The sequence below is a fragment of the Rhinolophus ferrumequinum genome, chromosome 9 (assembly GCF_004115265.2).
Source record: "Rhinolophus ferrumequinum isolate MPI-CBG mRhiFer1 chromosome 9, mRhiFer1_v1.p, whole genome shotgun sequence".
Classification (NCBI taxonomy): Eukaryota; Metazoa; Chordata; class Mammalia; order Chiroptera; family Rhinolophidae; genus Rhinolophus; species Rhinolophus ferrumequinum.
In genome coordinates this window covers 8,348,478-8,368,924 of record NC_046292.1, presented here as the reverse complement: position 1 = coordinate 8,368,924, position 20,447 = coordinate 8,348,478, and the positions used below count along the sequence as shown (strand labels likewise).

The following is a 20,447-nucleotide window of genomic DNA, read 5'->3' as shown; positions in this document are numbered from 1 at the left end:
TGATGTTCATTAAAATATGAAATGGCACATGAGACAGACAAAAACCACAATGAGATACTACTTCACACCCATAAAAATGGCTATAATTTAAAAGAAAGGCAACACATGTTGGCGAAGATGTAGAGAAATTGGAACCCTCATACATTGCTAATAAGATAGTAAAATGGTACATCCATTTTGGAAAACTATCTGCCAGTTCCTCAAATGTTGACCATAAAGTCAGCATATGACCCAGCGATTCCACCCTGAAGTATACCCAAGAAGCTGAAAATACACGTCTACTATACAAAAGCCTGTATGTGAATGTTCACAGCAGCATAATTCTTAATAGCTAGAAAGTGGAAACAACACAAATGTGCATCAACTGATGAATGGATAAGTAAAAGATGGTCTATCCGTACAATGGGAATGAAATACTGATATACGATACAACATGGATAAACCCTGAAAACATTACGCTAAGTGAAAGAAGCCGGACACAAAAGGCCACATATTGTATGATTCCACTGTTATGAAATGTTCAGAACAGGTAAATCCATAGAGACAGGAAGATTAGTGGTTGGCAGGGGCTGGGAGAGTGGGTAAGAGAGTGACTGCTAATGGGTGTAGAATTTCTTCTGGGGATGACGAAAGTTCTGGAATTAGATAACAGAGACAGTTGCACAATTCTATCAACATGCAAAAACAACTGAATTGTACATTTTAAAAAGCATCTTAATAAAGCTATTATTACAAAAGCAACAAGTGAACTTTGGAGTTTAAAAGCGTTAAACCTTTTCCTAAGCTTTACTTGATTAAGCAAAGAAGGACAGATCAATCTACCAAGATGTGTTTCCATGACTTCACACTATACCTTGGGTATTTGTCAGCAGCATTCTTCCTAGATCCACAACAACTAACACAGGATTCTTGAATTTGAAATCATCAGGAAATATCACTTGAGGGGCAGAAATATCTAGTCGCACACTCCACCGCTTACTCTCCTCCTATAGGAATAAAATAAACTACAATTAATCAAATAACTGCAATTGCCTCACGCCTTTCTGAAAGCCACACCTAGTGTCACAGCATGACTTAATGGTCTATGGTAATAGAGCGAAAGTTTAAAACAAAAGTAGCCAAATGCTTGAGGATTTAAAACATTATTAGCACAGGCAAAGTCTGATGTGGGAGGAAAGTTAGTAAATTACTGGTTTGGAGGTTTGTCTGCTCTTTGATGAGCCATGGTTTAAGAAATATCTTATTTCTAAATTTACAGAACTTAATACCTTAAAGTATTGCAGAAATGCTGAACTCGAATAAACATAGAAATTCAAGCTTTTTTTTTTCCCTTCATGGACATTGGACATTGGTAACCAAGGACTTCCATGCCAAAATATCTTAGTGAGAAACATGAGCTTTGATATTTGAAATATTAAAAATACAACAATTCATGAATTTGTTACCTGTTCTTCCCTGCAACTAAGATTAATCTCAAGGTATGTAGTGAAAGCTAATTTGCATATTATCAAAAGGAGACCTCTTTGTCTAAGATAAGAGGATACTAATTGTAATTTGTGTTGAAAGTCACATACAAAACCAAACCACAGGAGTAATGCTCCCTCCCCCACTACACACACCTGCCTGCCTTCCCTGCACTCCCGACTGGCCCACACTGCCCCGAGGAAGCCACACTCTAACTGCCCCTTCGGTGGCACCTCAGCAGGGCACCTCATGCCACTGTCAGAAACCAAGTTTTGCTGGACTGTTAAGATGTTTCTTGGCTCTCCCTGTTTATGGCATCCTTGCATCAGCTGGTCACTTAGCATCACAAAGGGACCATCACACCCTGGAATGAAAACCTGGGCGTCCATCTAGTTGTTTTTCCTTTGATAACAGTAAGTAAAAAGGGGGTGCTCTTATTTGCAAAATATCAAGTCCAAAACATGGAATAAATACGAGCAGTTGTAAAAGATCACATTTGTACCAAATTTGGTACAAGGGAGGAACATGATTTAATCAGTCACTTTTTTGGGGGGACGGGGGTCTTTTACTCATTAAACCCTGACTGTAAAGGACATATTTTTTGCTAGCCGATAAACATTTCATATTTTTAATTTAATCAGCATACAGATATAAGCACAGCTACAGCAGGTAAAGAACTTGACAGAAAGACTGCCTGCCCCTTGCCCTGCCCCCAGGAGTGTGCACATATGCCCACTTACAATGAAGTCGCCCACTAGCAAACGATCAAGAGTTTGTCGGATTTCTGCCTTGGTCTGCATCTTCAGTTTGTTATATTGTCTTCGGGCAGCTTCAGCCACTCTCAACTCAAGTTCAGACTGATAACCAAAACCTGCCAAGATTAGAAATACAAGAGTCAAAATTTTCGAATGGCTGGGTGGAAGGAAAAACTGCAACATCTGTTCTCAACAAGAATTTCCACCAAAGCTAAACAACAGTCTTTACAACAACAGTTCCTTACTCCAGCCTGACCTGGCACTACATAAGGTAACAGGAAAGAAGCAAAAATGGGTGAGGGACAGTAGTGGGGAGAAAGGCAGTACGTGAGGGAAGGGAACCAAAGTTACTACCGTGTTTCCCTAAAATATGACCTGGCCGGACAATCAGCTCTAATGCGTCTTACTTTACTGTAAGACCGGGTCTTATGTAATATTATTGTATTGTATTATATTATAGTATATTATCCTATCCTATACTATATAATATTATATCATATCATACCTGGTCTTATAGTAAAGTAAGACCAGGTCTTATATTAATTTTTGCTCAAAAAGACACATTAGAGCTGATTGTCCGGCTAGGCCTTATTTTCGGGGAAACACAGTAGAATTTCTCAACCCATGGTCTGAAAGATTCCAAACCACTATATTTCAAAATCCTTAAAAGGAAGATACTGCACTGAAAGAGAAAATGGAATTTAGAAGGAAAAGCCTTCTAAATTCGATCAGTGATAGAGCAATGAAGTCAAGACATTTATGGCTACCGTTTATATGAAGATTCAAAACAATGGACCCAACACTAAAACAGCTTCATTACTATAAAGAGGGAGGGAAGGGATACATTTAGCAAAATAATGTTGTTTTATCAATTTCCCTGTCAACAAACGCTCTTCTGCACCTACTGTTTCAAATCTTCTGGGGGAACAAAGGAAGGCATAAATAAATTAATGATGACATGGGAGAGGGCAGTGATGAACTCTGCAGGGTTTAATGCGACGCCAAGCAAGTAAAACAGACCACTGATCCCATGTCGTCTACAAGGAAATTCTTGCACATGCCTCCTAAATTCACTGGTGAGCCAAGGAAACCACCATCCTAATGGAATAGGAAGTATTAAAAAATGTTTGCTAAATGGAGGCAAAGAAGGAGAAAATATTTAAGGATACTGATCGCTCTTAGAAAAGTGACTTTCCTGGGACCCGCTACTTTGATTCAATAATGAGGGACAACCCTATTCACTCACTCTGCAGGCCTCTCCTACTACTACCCAGTCATCTGAATATGTAATAACCCTTCTCCAGAGAGCACCAGAAATGACAGGAAAGATGTCTTGAGAAAGAAACAAGATCAAACAAACAAAAAAGTTAACCTGAGGTATGAACCTTTCCCTTGTAGAAAAAGTCTGCTACTTTTTTAATGGCCTGGGGATTATATATGATGTTCAAGGGCCTCGTGCTGACATTCAGCCGCCTCTCAAAATGGCTGTGCACTGGATTTCTCTCGTACAGCATTTCAAAAACTGGGTCGTCTAGGTCCACAGCTAAGGGAAAGAACCAGAGAAAGAAAATGGAACACAACAAAAGAACAATCTCCTAATTCTTAATAGACCCGGGGAGAATTCTGGAGAAATGACATTTCCTCATTTCCCAATTAGTTCACATTTATGCACATTTTGTAAAATAGAGAACCCAACAAGGATTGGCCCTTAATTGCAACAGGAAACCTCAAGACCAGTTGTTGCATTTGCTCCCATGAGGGAAACAAAGAATCCGGATGCCCTGGGAGGTTGCCCCGGTTATACACGGGTTAACAGAAAGCTCCAGGCTGCCTCCAAGTCAAACATGGATCCACACAGCCAACCGCTGGGCACAGAACAGGACACACCGCCTCTTTACTGCTGATCAAGACTACCGATCTGTAATCATCGTATTTTTCAGGATTCGTTTTAAGAACATATGACAAATTACCAGGGTAACGATCACTTCTGTCTGCAGATGGTGTTTGGAGACCAAAGGACTGTGAGACTCGGCCAACTTCTTTTTGCTATTAAACACACACAAAACGCATCAATGTCAGGGGGAGAGAGGATGAGTCACCGCGCACACACACACACACACACACACACTCCTGTTTTACCCTATGGCATCACTCTCACTCAGCACAATCAAATCAGAACTCATTAGATATCACCTCACTGAGGACTTGCAGCCTGATCCCTCCAGTTTGTGTCTTTTCCCAACCTAGTAAAGCCACGTCTCTTCCTTTGTACTGACAGTGTGCTACTTTGCATTCAGCACATTTAATGAATGATTACTAAATGAATATTAAACGTGTATAGCTTTTCAAACTTTCACTCAGCACTCCCACCCTCTCCATAATTCACACATCCCCCCAAAAAAATTTATGGGCAGAGTAAGTGGCTAAATATACCATTATTCTGACCATATATTTGCCAATTTGATAAGATCAAAGATCTTCTAATTAAGAAAGGATATTCTATATAAAAAATTAGCATATATATAATTTGATGTGGTACTCTTTTGGAACTCTGGAGAGATGAGAGCTTCTATCGAGAGACTAAGGGTCAGAACGCATGAAAATGACTGTCAGATACAGAGGAATTCCAAACATTGACCTTGAAATGCAGAAAATAGTGGTGCTTATGGCATTTTCTTCCAAATCAGAGCAAACTAGTCCATGGTGGCTACAACACAGGAGAGGAAGAAGGCAATGCCATAAATTCCACCAACATTTGCTCTCCAACGAGTCCAAAACACTTATCTAACTCCAGTTTGTTTTCATTCAGTCCACCTGTCTCAAGATGATCAAATGTCAAAATGCATCAAGTTAACATGACTTATTGCTTGCCTAAAACAGACCAGAATTCACAACACCCTAGATGGATTCACCAGCCCACTGTTGTACGTACTGGATTAGGGAAGACCAGAAGAGGAAACATAGTCCCTTCTGTGGCCAGGTCTCGAAGGAACAGTCCACCCAACCGGACTAACAGCAAGGAGGAATTTCTTCGAGGAAGAGATTCTGCTAGAAGTTTCACATCTACAAAACAATAAATGTAAGAATTGATATTAATAGTATGCCGAGACAGCCTAAAGTGTTCTAAGAGCAGTAAGTATACTATTTGACAGAGGACTATTAGATAGCATGAACAATTTTTCCTTGAAGTTAGAACCAAAAAATCCCTATCTACTGTGTTTCCCCGAAACTATGACCTAACCTGAAAATAAATCCTAGGATGATTTTTCAGGATGACATCCCCTGAGCATAAGCCCTAATGCGTCTTTTGGAGCAAACCTTAATATAAGACCCGGTCTTAGTTTCGGGGAAACAAGGTATATATCTGTCTATGTAGATAAACCTACTTATATAAATATATGAGGAATATTAGACACTTCCTAACAGAACGAATTTTAAACAGAGCACTTTACAATTAAGTTCAAGCAATCTGCTAACACACACTAAGTTTACAATACCTCAGCTCTCAAGATTACAAGGTCAAACAAACTGGCATTTTTCTGGTCATTTGCCTTTAAGCTATACTGAGAAACCTCAGACACGTGACTACTTTATGGACTAAAGCAAACATATTTGGGAGATGTGAAAACCAACAGCCAGGTATTTATTTATTTATACACCTTTAATTCAAAGTCACAAAAAGAAGTAAAATAGTCAGTCCTCATTACTGGCAGATTCCTATTTGCGAATTTAATTACTCCCTGAATCTGTAGCCCCAAAACCAATACTCGTGGTACTGTCGAGGACATGGGCAGGGCAGCCAACAGTCAGAGTCACCTGACGTGCACATTCCTGTCAGAGGCTGAACAAAGGAACACTCTGCCTTCTTGTTTCAGCTCTCATATTGTACACAGTGCCCTTTTCATGGCTATTTCGTGCCAGGTTTTTTGCATTTTTGTGCTTTTTGTTGGGGATTTCATTGTTCAAAATGGCCGGAGTATCAGGCTGGAGTACTGGCTCGCATTCCTAAGCACAAAAAGCTGTGGTGTGCCTTACAGAGAAAATATGTGTATCAGACACGCTTCGCTCAGACGTGAGTTATACCGTGTTTCCCCAAAAATAAGACCTAGCCGGACAATCAGCTCTAATGCGTCTTGTGGAGCAAAAATTAATACAAGATCCAGTCTTATTTTACTATAAGACCAGGTCTTATATAACATATGATATGATATGATTAATATAATATAATATAATACCAGGTCTTATATTAACTTTTATTTTTTAAAGATTTTTATTGGGGAAGGGGAACAGGACTTTATTGGGGAACAGTGTGTACTTCCAGGACTTTTTTCCAAGTCAAGTTGTTGTCCTTTCAATCTTAGTTGTGGAGGGTGAGGTTCAGCGTCCAGTTGCCGTTGCTAGTTGCAGGGGGCGCAGCCCACCATCCCTTGTGGGAGTCGAACCGGCGACCTTGTGGTTGAGAGGACGCGCTCCAACCAACTGAGCCATTCGGGAACTCAGCGACTGCTCAGGGACTGCTCAGCTCAAGGTGCCGTGTTCAATCTTAGTTGCAGGGGGCAGAGCCCACCATCCCTTGCGGGACTCGAAGAATTGAACTGGAAACCTTACGATTGAGAGCCCACTGGCCCATGTGGGAATCGAACCGGCAGCCTTCGGAGTTAGGAGCATGGAGCTCCAACAGCCTGAGCCACCGGGCCGGCCCCCTTATATTAACTTTTACTCCAAAAGACACGTTAGAGCCGATGGTCCGGCTAGGTCTTATTTTCGGGGAAACAGGATCATACCGTCAGCCATTCGTTCGATATTAATGAATCCACAGTATGTGCTGAATCAGGTGTCTTTAATGCAACCACATAAAACAAGGTTACGCATGGATCGGCCGATGAATGTTATAACCAGAGGCTCCCAGGCACCTGACCCTGCATCTCCCCCAGGGGCAATGATTCAGTATTCACAATTTCAGTGTTCACGGCAACTGTCTAGAACGACCTCAAATAACGTGATTCAAGTGGACACTGGCACCTGGAGCGAGCACCACCACCAGGTGGTTCTCTGCGGGCAGTACCTGAAAACTCGAGCTGCATGAACGCGCTTTCGTCAGTTTGAGGCGTTCCTGGCTTCTGGTGTAACAGAGTCACGGTACCCCGCTGCAACTGCAAGTTCAGTTTGGCAAAGACGTGATCTCGTTTTGTATATGTGTTCATGCAAGAGGCATCCGCAGTGGGGTCAAAAAACTCCTCAGTGCCTGAACGGGAGGAAGAAACGCCATGGGACGCTTTAAAGAGCACAACCAGGCAGGGACGCCGATCGCAGTCATAGTGACATTGTTGAACTATTTCCCCCCTTTTCAGAAAAGAACTTGGACTGTTTTACTCACTAATGTAAAACAGCCCCGACTGTTTTATAAGGGCTCTTATCAGGTTGTTACCAAACCAGGAGGACGTTAAGATTCATGATAAAGGACAGCATAAAGCAGAGCTGCCTGATACAGTGAAATGTCCGCATCTGCACTGCCCAAGACAGTGGTCACTAACCAAGAGTGGCTTTGGGCACCGCTGGCACATGTGGCTCACGTGGCTGGGGCAACTGAAGAAGTGAGTTTTTCTTTTCTTTAATTTTAATGAACTCAAATTGAAACAGCCATTTGTGACTACAGATACCATACTGGACAGTGCGGGTGTAAAGAGTGGTGCTGGACTGGTATTCAAGCGGCAGAGTTTAAAGCTTCTGAACTTGCTCAAATTTAGTAATTTACAATCTCCGTCACTCAGACTGACCTGAAACTGTACTAATATTCAAATTTAGTAAGAGAGTTGCAAATGAAGTCTCTCTCAAAACATCCTCTCTCTGCCTCTAGGAACATGAGACAAACTGTTTTACAAATGTCTACTTTTTTTTTTATTTGAAAATTACCATGGGCCGTTTCACAAATAACGGACGAATTATTATGAATCAAGAGTCTCCCTTCACTGCAGCCCAGGGGGATAAAGTGAAGGCCCACTCCCACCTTACCCAGGATCTCTTCAGGCATCCACTGCTCGTGCTGCTCTGCTGACAGGCCCTCGACGGGTCTCCCTTCGGGGGTCTGCTGCCCAGACCAGCCCCCCCAGCCAGGAAACCAGGACTGAAGGTACTGCAGCATCCCGCTGCCTCCACCCGTTTCTGGGTCTCCAGGAGAGTCTCCTGGAGAATCAAATTGAGGCTCTCGTAGGCTCTGCGTCAATCAACAATGAGCAAATATGAGTACCCAACGCCAGAAAGAGAAGCTGTGGCATGCCGCTGAGGACTGTCCCCACAGAAGCATAAGCACATCAGAACTGAAGCACTTTGCTAAGAGTGCTGGGTCTGAACACACCTTCTTCTCACAGAGGATTTCTCACCTCGGCCAGTTCTTCCTGTTTGTGAAATCGTTCATGAACCAGTTCACGCAAAATCTTCAATTCCTCAAAGCTCTGCTCCTCTTCAATCCGACACATTTCTTCCTGTTTGGGTGAAAACGACAACCAACCCACCAAACAGGTATTAAAGCTCCAGAAACACTGGACACTCCCAAATCACTATGAATACTGTGAAGGCACCGATCTGGCCCAGAAACAATGAGATTGCTAGGTCCATGTTCGCTATGTTTCTGGTTTCTACAGCTCTCCCACACAACCCCCATGTCTACCTGGTCTCTGCAACGTAAGTCCAGAGGAAGCAAAGAACAGCACTTAGCTGGACAAGGGGAGCTGAAGTGTATGTGTTGCCGTGGCCTACACGTGGCACAGCCCTGCCAGTTTACGGAGGACTTCCACACCATGACCTCAGCTCATCAGAGGAGGTCATTAGCTCGCAGTCTCCCATTCAGATGAGGAAACGAAGTGTGGGGGACTCCAGCTCCTTCGTTTCACATGGGATATTAGCAAGGAAGTGGCTGTTTCGGTTCATGCTAGTTAGGGAAGAACAGTGGCAGCCACCTACGTGCCAAGATGCAAAGGACAGTAGAATCAGCTATCCTAAACTGTTTCATGGGCCCTGACATTAAGAAAAGGAGATTATATGTGTTACCTCCATTATAATTTACATTTTCTTTCTCCCTTCACATCTTTGCCTGTGTCTTTAAGAAAACCATCCAAAACAAAATGTCTGGTTTAGTGCATCCTTTTCACAAGGTTCCCATGTCCGTAACCACACCTGACACTGGTGAAAAAAGCATGAACAAGGTGAGTGGATCATGCTTCAGAGTGCTGGCAGAAAGGGTGAGAGTGCCCAGGGATTCACACTGCCGTGGTTACCACAGTGGGGTGCTTTCTGGGCTGAATGCTTGTGCCCCCACCCCAAATTCACTTGTTGCAACTTTAACCCCAGTGTGATGGGATGTGTGGAGATGGGACCTTTGGGAGGTAATTACGTTTAGATGAGGTTGTGAGAGTGGGGCCTTCATGATGGGATGAGTGCCCTTCTGAGAGAGGAAAAACCGAGATCTCCCTCCACCAAGGGAAGGCCAGTGAGCACACAGTGAGAAGGCAGCCAGGAAGAGAGCTCTCACCAGAACCCAGCCAAGCTGCCACCTTGATCTTGGACGTCCCAGACTCCAGAACTGTGAAAAATAAATGGCTGGGGTTTTTTTTAAAGCTACCTGGTGGATAGCATTTTGTTATAGCAGCCTAAGCTAACACAGCTGCTAAAAGGAAAGTAATATTCCTTTTTGCTTGGAAGGGTTTACGTAAGAGACAGGACCTGCGCTGAAATACTGGCAACAGTCTGTATTGCTCTGCAAGAATTGATGCTCACAAAACAGAAACAAATCCAGGAGCAAAGCCATCCCCACCCACCTCCCGCAGGAGACAGACACACAGACTGGAGCAGGGCTGGCGTCCACACCAGCACTCCAGCAGGGGTTTCTAAGAGTCTCTAGCCCTACAACTAACTAGAACAAGAGCTTGCCTTCACCCCGTCTGCCTAGCCCCTACCTCCAAAAAGCCCCAAGGTCAATCAAATCAATTGGGTTTAGGGAAAATGGAGGCCAAAGCCCACAGAGATTAGCTACAGACTTAGAGGGAAAGAATAATGACTAGGCTAGGGCTTTGAAGAGACATCAGTGACTAAATGAAAAGTCTCTCTGAGCTCTGCAAAGAGACCTGGGGGGAAGGGGCATGGGCACGAAGGCGGGGCAGGACCACGGCCACCTTTTCCTCCTCCTACCCCATGGCCCGGCTCTCCTCAAGCAGCAGCAGGTGGAGGACACTTCTGGCCAACCTGAGGCTGTGGCCTTCAAGAAAATTCTCACGATAGGAAGACCAACACTACACTGTGACATTATGACCCTGAGCAAGGGACTTGATTTCTCCACAGGGTCCTCTTTCTTCAGCCTTTGAGAGAACATTCTCGTCCTCTGAGTGAAGACAACAGTCCCCTCACCTCGTCCTCTGCAGACAGCAAGCCTCCTTTCAATTTGCTGAAGTACTTGTCAGTGTAAGACACAGCATCGCGGGCACGGTGCAACAAGAAGCCCCAGGTGCAGCACTTCCTCTGCTGTCTGATCTCGTGCAGGTTAGCATTCAGGGCAAAATACCACCATTCCCGGCAGCTGAAACGTCGTAACAATGTCATTAGTCCTTATAATAAGAACAACTAAAACGCCATCAACCCCAAGCAAGCCACGTAACACCACTCCTCTTCAGAGATAACTTTTCTCTTGTCAGCCATCAGTTTATGACTCAAACCCATTTGAATACCAGGCTAAACGCAACATGTGGGGAAAGTAAATCTACTGACAAATAACAGATCCTCAATTTATATCAATAATAACATATTACTCAATTGGTGAGTTTAAGGTAAACACTATCATTAAGATAATTACCAAGGATTTGACTAACATAGATTTTAAATGGAATACTTCAGAAAAGACACGGAAATACACAGGACCTAAAAAAAAGTTTGAATACTTGTATACTGGACTGGTCAAGTTTAACACTACAACAGGAAAAGATTTATGTTTGATACAGAAGTTATAAAGTGTACTATATAAGTGTTGACCAAATAACCTGGGGGGAAAGATATAGAGAAGTATGTTCAAAGAATTCTGCCAAGTGTTTAAGCAGATCCCACCAGAGCAACACCAGTCTACTTGCTAAATGAGACTGAGAGGGTCTTTTTAATTCCACTACGCTCGATCGAAGACTAAACCTCAAACACCAAACCAACAGACAATAAGACTATCAACAACAATAAAAACAGGAATGGCATTTTAAAGGCCAGAAAAATCAACAGTACTTTTATCTCCAACCATGTGTAAAGGACAGTGAGGCATATTTCTGATCTATGTACAAAAAAAGCCGACCCCTGCTACAGAATGCATGTCGTACCCAACAATTGACAAGCTCTTACTTCTCAGACACGGCCACTTTGGGTTTCCATCTTCGGAACTTCACCTGCCTCTCCTTTCGTTCCAGCTCCCTGAGGAATTCCATGATTTGTCGGTACTGCAGCTTTGCATTGGAGGATAAGACACACTAGGTTAGAACCGATTTGTTTCTTTTACACAGTTAAGACATATATCTAACAAGAACGATGTGTATTAGTCAACCTACTGAATTGAAATCCAGTGCAAACCAAAAGACCAAATTGCAGCATCAGGTGGCATTTCTCTCTGAACACTGACAGGTAAGTAGTGATATTTACTATGCCTCTTGTACTCTTTGCTCAGCACTGGAAAACATTAACTCAAAACTAACCTAACATCAACCCAATCCAACTGTACAACAAACAATGGTCCTGCACCTACCCCAACTTTGGTCTCCACGCACCTTCTCTCCCAATGGGGTTCTGTAGGACCCTTCCACCAACCCGCTTCCTGCACTCCAGTTACAAGTTCAGTAGTGAGAGCAGAAAGAAAGAGAAGGAAGAGGGTACCTGAGAGAGTTTCAAGGGAATGGTCTCCAGCTGGATATCACATTCAATACGGGGACTGTGCCGAGACCTCAGGGGCTCTTTGGAGCAGTTTCTCTTCAACAGAGCAGACGCGCACACAGGCTCCAGGATATAGTGATGATCGCGACTCTCCATGCTCTTACCCATGGCCTCCTGAGGGTCACAAGAACGTCTGTCACTACAGCACATGTTTTTAGGATCAAGTTACATGTTGGTAGGTATATTACATCAGAATCCCAAAACAGGATAAAACTGGATATCGAAAGCTATCTAGCATTTTTAACGTTTTATTTGTATTTCTTATTAGATCATACAGTCACGTGGTTTAAAATTTAAAGGTAAAAATATGTGCAGTATCTCCTGTCCTCCAGCCACCTTAGTAGTTTCATCCCCAGAGGCAACCAATAATCCGGATCTTATGGAAGCCACCAGAAGTATGTGTACGTACTCAGAAAACTCTAATTTTCTGGGTTTTTTGGCCATTCTTACACAAATGGCATATATGCTGTTTTGCCTTGGCTTTTTAAACATAATACGCTATTTTGGAGACCATTATAAATTCATCATAAAGACCTTTGCCTTTATTGTACACAGTTGCACACTGTTCTACTGTTTGGAGGTACAGTAGTTATTTAATCAAATTACTAATAGCAAAAGAAAACCATTCCGTACGATAGCAGACAAGCCAAAAATAATTTTGGGGGGGGGATAGGGAATGAGTCCTTTTTTCTCTATTTCACTTAAACCATCTACAATTTCTTTACAAAGATTAAACTGAGATTTTTTTTTTTTTAATCCTTCACAATACTTTATATCCAATGAGTTACAATGAGGTTGAGTTACAACCTGAATGCCTAGCACATAGTGGCTAAAAGAACACGTAACTATAATATGTTGGATGCTTACAATGCAATACTGTGCAGTAATCAGAAGCAATGAACTAGAAGTATAAACAGCAACACTGATTAATCTTGAAAACATAGGTAAGTGGAAAAAAAGAAAAATCTATAATGTAAATGTAAAACATACACAAAACACCACAGATTATTCAGTTACATACATAGTGAGTACCTCAAGCAACACACTTGAGTGGGAGGCTATGGAGGACGGGGGATCGGGAATGGGATCCTACATCCCTTTCCTTCAGTGCAGTGTTGCAATAAAGCCCTCTGCCAGCATCATACCTGTAACTCCACCTGCGGCAAATCCCCCAGTAAAGTGCAATTGACATCCCAATAGATGCTAAACTCTGCCACATCTAATTGCTTTTTCCGCATTAATTTCTGTACCTGAGGTAAGACAGACAGGGAAGAAAACAAAATGACTCTTTATTCACAAATGTATTCATTCACTCAACAAGCCATTTGTGAAGAATCATGCATCAGACACTTTGCAAGGTGCTGGGGATACAAAACTAATTTAAAATGTGGTTTTGCTCTTACAGAGTTCAAAATCTAGCTAACTGAGGATACAAACATGCAAACAATTGTAATTAAGCAGTGGAAATCAGAGGAAGAATACATAAGATGCCATGACAAACAAAAAGAAAATGTCACTGTGTGAATGAGTATCAAAAGATGCGTAAGTTTCAGCCCTAGGATAGGGTAAGAGGGAAGGATTGGGACACATTTCAAAGAGGAGGGTCGACGATACGAAAGACCCGCTATCCTCAGAAAACGGTGACTACGTCTGTGTAACTGGAGCACCGTCCATGTGGTATGGGGGGCAGTACTGATACATGTGTATGAACACATATTTGGAGTGAGTAGTTAGTTAAGTCTTAAGAAAAGTAGCTTGAAACATTACTAGGTGTACTAGGTTGAAGTCCCCCCGCCCTCAAAAAAATTCATGTCCTCTCAAAACCTGTGAATGGGAACTTATTTGGAAATAGGGTCTTTGTAGATATAATCAAATTAAAATGAGGTCATGCTGGATTAGGGTGTGCCCTAATCTAATGACCCGAAAAGAAGGAAAAACCAGACACACAGAGGAGAAGGCCACATGAAGACAGAGGCAGAGACCGGAGTGATGCATCTTCAGGCCAAGGAATGCCAAGGCTACACCGGAAGCCAGGAGAATGCATGGGACAGTTCTTCCCTCAGAGCCTCCAGAAGGAACCAACTCTGCCCACACCTTGAGTTTGGACTTCTCCCCGTCAGAGCTAGAGAGAATGAATTTCTGTTGTTTTAAGCCATCTCGTTTGTGGTAATTCATTATGGCAGCCCAAGGACACTGATACACCAGGAAAGGATGTGTTTATGCCAAACCAAGGAGTTTGGAATTCATAGTTTAAGTAACATGGAGCCTCCGAGGGTTTTGATGTAGGTACGCACCGGGGTCAGGTATGGGTTTCAGAAATAGATCTCTGGCAACAGTGCAAAGAAGAGCTCCCCACACTGGTGTGCCAAAGAAAAGGAATCATGAGTGTGTCAAGATAATGAGCACGTTTATAGATCAAGTTACTTTTTAGAAACACACGGTTACTCTGAGCTAACCACCTCCAGCCCCCAAGCAACCATGTCCACTTGCGCCCATGTCTAGTACAAATACTACCTTTTCTACGTGTGCTGTGATGTGGAAAAGGGTGGGAAGCGTCGGTATAGAATGAATCAAAGAGCCTGGGATGGGAGCACAGAGGACACAGAACAGGATGTTTTATCACCCAGGCGAAGTTCGCAGGATCCTGAACTCAGACAGTTGCAGTGAAGATAAGAGGAGAGCCACATCTGAAACATTTTTCAGGACAAATTGGCAGGATGTTGTGACCAAACGGATATGACAGTTCAGGAATAAGAGATTAGTGTGGTGTGTCTAAGAACACATGCTCTGGAGCAGGAATGGCAAATGTTTTCTGGAAAGGGCCAGACAGTAAACATTAAGGCTTTGCGGACCATACAGTCTCTGTTTTAACTACTCAACGCGGCCACTGCAGCACGAAAGCAGCCTTAGATGATACATAAACAATGGGCATGGCAGTGACCTCTAAATAAAGTAAGTCTTTATTTACAAAAACAGGCAGGGGGCCAATTTGGCCTGCAGGCCACAGTTTGCCAAGCCCTGGCCTAAGCTGGTCCACCTGGATTGGGGAACTGGCTCCACCATTCACTTCCCACCTCTGCACCTCAGTGTCCTCAGCTGAAATAGGAGGATAACAGTGGTAGTGAAAAGTTACGAGAATCCAATAAGGTAAATCACGCAAAGCACTAAGAACAGTGCCTCACACGTAAGAGGCCTCCTAAGACGTTAGTTTTCATTTGTTTGTTTGAACACTCAATAAGTATCAGAGATGAAAGGGAAAAAGTTTCAAGGGAGCAAATTGGGCAGATGGAATATAATGGGATCATTTTGGTTATGACAAATCTAACATGCCCTAGAGTCGTCCCATAGGTAAAGACCATGCATATTCAAAGTCAGAAGGGAGGTGGAGAACAGAATTCAAGTGGAACCATCCATAAATATCCCCAGGTGGTGGCTGAAACTATGCAACAGAATGAGTTCACCCAGTTACATAGTATGAGAAAAAAGCCACCTCTATTTCTTCATGTATAAAATGAAAGGGGCTGCACCAACGTTTAATGGATGAGTAAAGTAAATGAGAGGTGGGAGAAAATTAACTGTTTCCTTTTTCAGCAAATTAGATTTGTGGCATACAGACCAGAGACACACATGCCAGTGAAAGAACGTGGTGGAAGGAATGCGATCTCATTTACGTAAGGCAGAATGACAAAAGGCAGAGCCCCAACTTCCTGAGAACTATTCCGCCCAGGTTCAGTCACAGTTCATACTCACAGGCTCATTCACAGCATTTTGCATGGACACGTTCTTAATGCAGATGCCAAACGCAAAAGGATGGGAAGGATCGGTAATACCATCTTCGAAGCGCAAGTGGACATCTTGAATTTTTAACTGCGAAAGGGAGAGAAAAGAAGAGCGCGTTAGATAGCTGCCGCAGGTGGACTACTTACTACAGCGGGAGTCCCACTGCCCTGGGCCACATGTAAATTACAGCCGGCGTTTCATACACGCACATCAGACACACGTCCAGTGCTCTTCCAGTTCCTCAGGGAGTGACAGTCACAAACTGGATGTAAACAACATTTCGCTGTGACTAGTGGGATCCCGAGAGCAACAACACTTTCATTAAATCACCTCAGAAGACACATTGGCGAGACACTAAAAGAAAGTAATACCATGGTACCTAGATAACCAGCTCTCCATTTTATACAATATCCGAATCTCACCTCCGTGTCCCCTGGACACAGGAACCCCTACAGCACATATACACTTGGTGCTTATTTATTTATTTCCCCTGGCCCCTGTAGGCAGGCTACCCAGAAGGCACTCTGCATCAGTGTATTAAACAGCAGGCAACAGGAGATTAAAAAACAACCCACAGAATGGGAGAAAATAATTGCAAATCATACATCTGATATGGGACGAAAATCCAGGATATATAACAAACTCTTACAACTCAACAATTTAAAAAAACATACACACAAATAAGCAAATGTTTTAAGTGGGCAAACGATCCAGACCAATAAGCACATGAAACGATGTTCAAGTCAGCTGCTGAGAAAATGCATATCAAAACCACAGTGAGATAGCCCTTCATACCCACTACTCTGACTATAATCAAAACTAGTAACAAGTGTGGGTGAGAATGTGGAGAAAATGAAATGCTCATACATTACTGGTGAAACTGTAAAATAGTACAGCCTCTTTGGAAAACAGTTTAATAGTTCCTCAAAAAATTAAATAGTTACCATATGACTCAACAATTCTACTCCTAGGTATATACTCAAGAGAACTGAAAACACGTTCACACAAAACCCTATACACAAATATTTATAGCAGCCTTCTTCTTAAGAGCCAAACAGTGGCAACAACCCAAATGTCCATCAACTGATGACTGGATAAACAAAATATGGCCTATCCCAAGAACTGCAAAAACTCTCGGCAGGAACTCTCAGCAGGAACACTCTGTTCAAACCCCTGCACTAAGAGACCTGACCAAATTTTCCTATGGCTCCCAGCAGCCTAAGGCTGCGTTCCTTTCTTACTGTCTGGAAATGCTCAGGGCTGCTGGTTCTAGCCAACATCTGAGAATCAAGCCCCTGACCTCCCCTTCTTAGAGCATTTACCATTAGGGGCTTACAACTGTGAATCCCTTTTCTGTCCCTTTGAGGTAGGGAGGTGGGGAGGGAGGTAGGTAGACAGACAGACAGATAGACATGCTAAAATTCTGAAAGGCATTCCTTTGGAACGTAATCTTCAGGAAGCACAAAGCCTCTGTCTCCCAGTCTCTGAGGACAGAAGCCTTGCTAGCAGCCACAGCCCGCCTAATCACATTTCCATGGATCAACCCTTTGTAATTTTTCACGTGAGCCCCCCACACACATACTCTCACTCTCCCTTTAAAAGGCCCAGTCAGTCACCTCTGTGCAATTCGGAATGGAGTTCTGCTCTTTCTCCAGTGTCAGTAGTTACTGTGCCTCTTTGTTTATCTTTGAGGATCCATAAAGTGAAATATATTATCCAGTCATAAAAAGAAATAATGTACTAATACCTGCTAAAATATGGATGATGAATCTTCAAAGCATTACACTACGTGAAAGGCAGACACAAAAGGCCACATAGTGTATGATTCCATTTATATGAAACGTCCAGAATATGCAATTCATAAAGTATTTTAGGGGTTGCAGGGGGCTGGAGGGAGAGTGAGAATTGAGAGTGACTACTAATTGGGTATAGGGCTTCTTTTGGGAATGATGAGAACGTTCTAGAACTAGACAGTGGTGATCAATGCACAATTTTGTACACATGCTAAATATACTAGATTGTACACTTTAAAAGTGTGAACTTTGTGATACATGAACTAAATCTCAATAAAGTTATTAAAAAGTAAAATGAAAGTGAAATTTATTAAAAATTTTTAAAAACCAATGACAGCTTAAAAAAAAAAAAAAAAAAAAACCTGCCTGAAACAGAATTCAAGGCAGTCCCTTCAAATGTACCAATCTTTTCATCAAAATTATGAAGCTAACAATCTTAGACTCTATTTTAGGGGGAAGCAGTATACCTTGAACATATTTGACCAGTGTCACCTTGGCATTACAAGAAAACCCTGGAGCTAATAATTACCGGCTAACTCATGACATTCAGGAAAATTAGCCTGGACTCTGATCTAGTTTTTGAGGACAAAAGTGTAAGTAAGGCATAAAATGTGGCCAACAGCCCTAATGCTGTAACTCATCAAACTGCCACCAGATACATCAGTGAGAGATTAAATATCTTAGTGAGCTGTCCACAATTCACCACGTAATCAACTAGACATCTTGTATCCGACCTCTCATTTACAGATGAAGAAACTGTAAAGAGGTTAAGTGATTTGCCTGAAAATAATACAGTCATAAAGGCTTAAGCAACCTGGTTTCTTAGGAGCTAAATCCTTTAGCAAGAGGGATTCCAACATTCAGAAAGAAAGTGAAACGAAATGTAAGCGAAACGAAAACTCCTACCCACACTAACTGAAGCAAGAAAAACCTGTGCACCCAGAGTCTAGACTGGGGCCCTGCTTTTCAGGTTTTCCCTTTGGCACCACCTAGAAAAAGGCACACCTGAGCAGGCGGCCCTGTCTTTGCAGAGTACACCTTGTATCAGTGAGACCCATGAGAAACACGCAACTGAGACATGAAATACATTTAAACCTGAGAAATAAATCCCTTTCATGTTCACACTTTATAAAAGTCAACAGGACTTACTTCAATATTCTCCACAATTCTCGTAACTACGGAGGCAGTGACTGAATACCAGTAGGATTCCCCCTTCTGCTGGCGTTCATTCTACAAAGGAAAGAACCAGTGTTAGAAGAATCCAGTGCTCTTCTCCCTTCAAGAGTCTCACCACTCTGCTCTTATGGACAAAAGGATTTCTGCCTTGCCTTCCATTTTTCCTCTAGGGCTTGAAGCAGAACTTTCTTGCGCTCCCTTTCCAACAGCTTCTCCTTTTCATCATTGAAATCCTGTATTTTTTCAGGGGCTCCAATTAAGTGAAGGCTGGAGATGGAGATCACCCAAGGGTCCACGTGGGGGCGATAAAAGGGAATCTGAAGGGTCACTTTCCCAATTAAACCTGGGAAAAGAAAAGTCTTGTTAAGTCATATGGTTCATTTCATACGTGGGATACAAAACTGAAAGCAACAAAGAAACAAGACAAATGAAGAAACAAAACTCATAACACAGACAAGTTTAGTGGTTACCAGAGGGTAAGAGGGGAGGGGAGTAGTAGAATAGGTTAAAGGGGGTCAAAGATATGATGATGGAAAGAGAACTAACTCTGGGTGGTGAGCATACAATGTGATATACAGATGATGGATTACAGAATTGTATACTTGAAACCTATGTGATTTTACTAACCATTGTCACCCCAATAAATTTATATTTAAAAAAAAAAGTCTTGGGTGGTGAACACTGGGATTTATAGATGATATAATACAGACTTGTATACCTGAAATCTATGTAATTTCACTAACAATTGTCACCCCAATAAATTTAAAAAAAAAAAAAGTCTTGTTAACTGCCTATACACGTTTTTAATTCTATTTTTCTGTATTCTTCTAGTTTTCTTGAAGGAGCATTATTACTTTTACCTTCTTTTTTTAATTTAAGAAAACAGGCAGCAGGTTCTTGTGCATGTGAAACAAATGAAAGAATGAGGTATAACAAATTAGAAACTGGAAAAAGTTCAGTGTGACTTTACCATATCAAATGCGATCTCTCTCTCCTGGAAACTACCTCTTCCCCAACTGGACTACATCTTATATTTCCTTGGGGTGTCTGTCTTCCCAGGGTACCTGCACAAGCCCATGGGCACAAAACTCATTTCCTGCTTATTATTAACTGACTGGCTGCTAAGTGCTTATTAGGAGTTATCAGACTTACAATATGTCCAATCTTGAACAGACCAACTGAAGCATAGGTAATGTTGCAGCGGCACTCTATCAAGAAAGAATTCTGATTCTTCATGAGAACGTGGGTTGATGGGAAAGCTAAAGAGCCTGGTAGAATTGTGATACTTACTACCTAAGTTCCACCATTTCTAGCCAAGCTCCAAGAACAGTCTTCTTTAAATTCAATTAATTAGAGGCAAGTCACCACTAAGGAATAATGCATAAGAACATCTGAATTATCCTAAAGGATCTCTCAAAGATCCACAGGACCCAACTAATCTACCTCTGAAAGCAGCGCGTTATCAGAGTGTGATCATTACCCTCTAAATTCTAAAATTCAAGACGGATTGATCTGTTACATTTAAGAT

General features: G+C 42.3%; 1 protein-coding gene across 5 annotated transcripts in view; it reads right to left on the bottom strand.

Annotated features, from left to right (window-relative positions):
* Positions 1 to 20,447, bottom strand: part of VPS13D (vacuolar protein sorting 13 homolog D) — a 233,615-nt gene that overhangs the window by 202,915 nt on the left and 10,253 nt on the right. For all 5 annotated transcript variants that reach the window (XR_004423896.1, XM_033114935.1, XM_033114937.1 and 2 more), the window contains exons 4-18: positions 19,072 to 19,262; positions 18,893 to 18,973; positions 15,921 to 16,037; positions 13,316 to 13,420; positions 12,114 to 12,284; positions 11,589 to 11,689; positions 10,620 to 10,788; positions 8,600 to 8,701; positions 8,232 to 8,433; positions 7,285 to 7,464; positions 5,152 to 5,282; positions 4,190 to 4,265; positions 3,592 to 3,762; positions 2,205 to 2,335; positions 854 to 986 (exon numbers count right to left, since the gene is read on the bottom strand). Coding sequence is in view for 4 of the 5 variants with exons in the window: in XM_033114935.1 (XP_032970826.1) it covers positions 854 to 986; positions 2,205 to 2,335; positions 3,592 to 3,762; positions 4,190 to 4,265; positions 5,152 to 5,282; positions 7,285 to 7,464; positions 8,232 to 8,433; positions 8,600 to 8,701; positions 10,620 to 10,788; positions 11,589 to 11,689; positions 12,114 to 12,284; positions 13,316 to 13,420; positions 15,921 to 16,037; positions 18,893 to 18,973; positions 19,072 to 19,262 (2,061 nt within the window). In the remaining variant the exon portion in view is untranslated. The remainder of the gene's footprint in view (positions 1 to 853; positions 987 to 2,204; positions 2,336 to 3,591; positions 3,763 to 4,189; positions 4,266 to 5,151; positions 5,283 to 7,284; positions 7,465 to 8,231; positions 8,434 to 8,599; positions 8,702 to 10,619; positions 10,789 to 11,588; positions 11,690 to 12,113; positions 12,285 to 13,315; positions 13,421 to 15,920; positions 16,038 to 18,892; positions 18,974 to 19,071; positions 19,263 to 20,447) is intronic.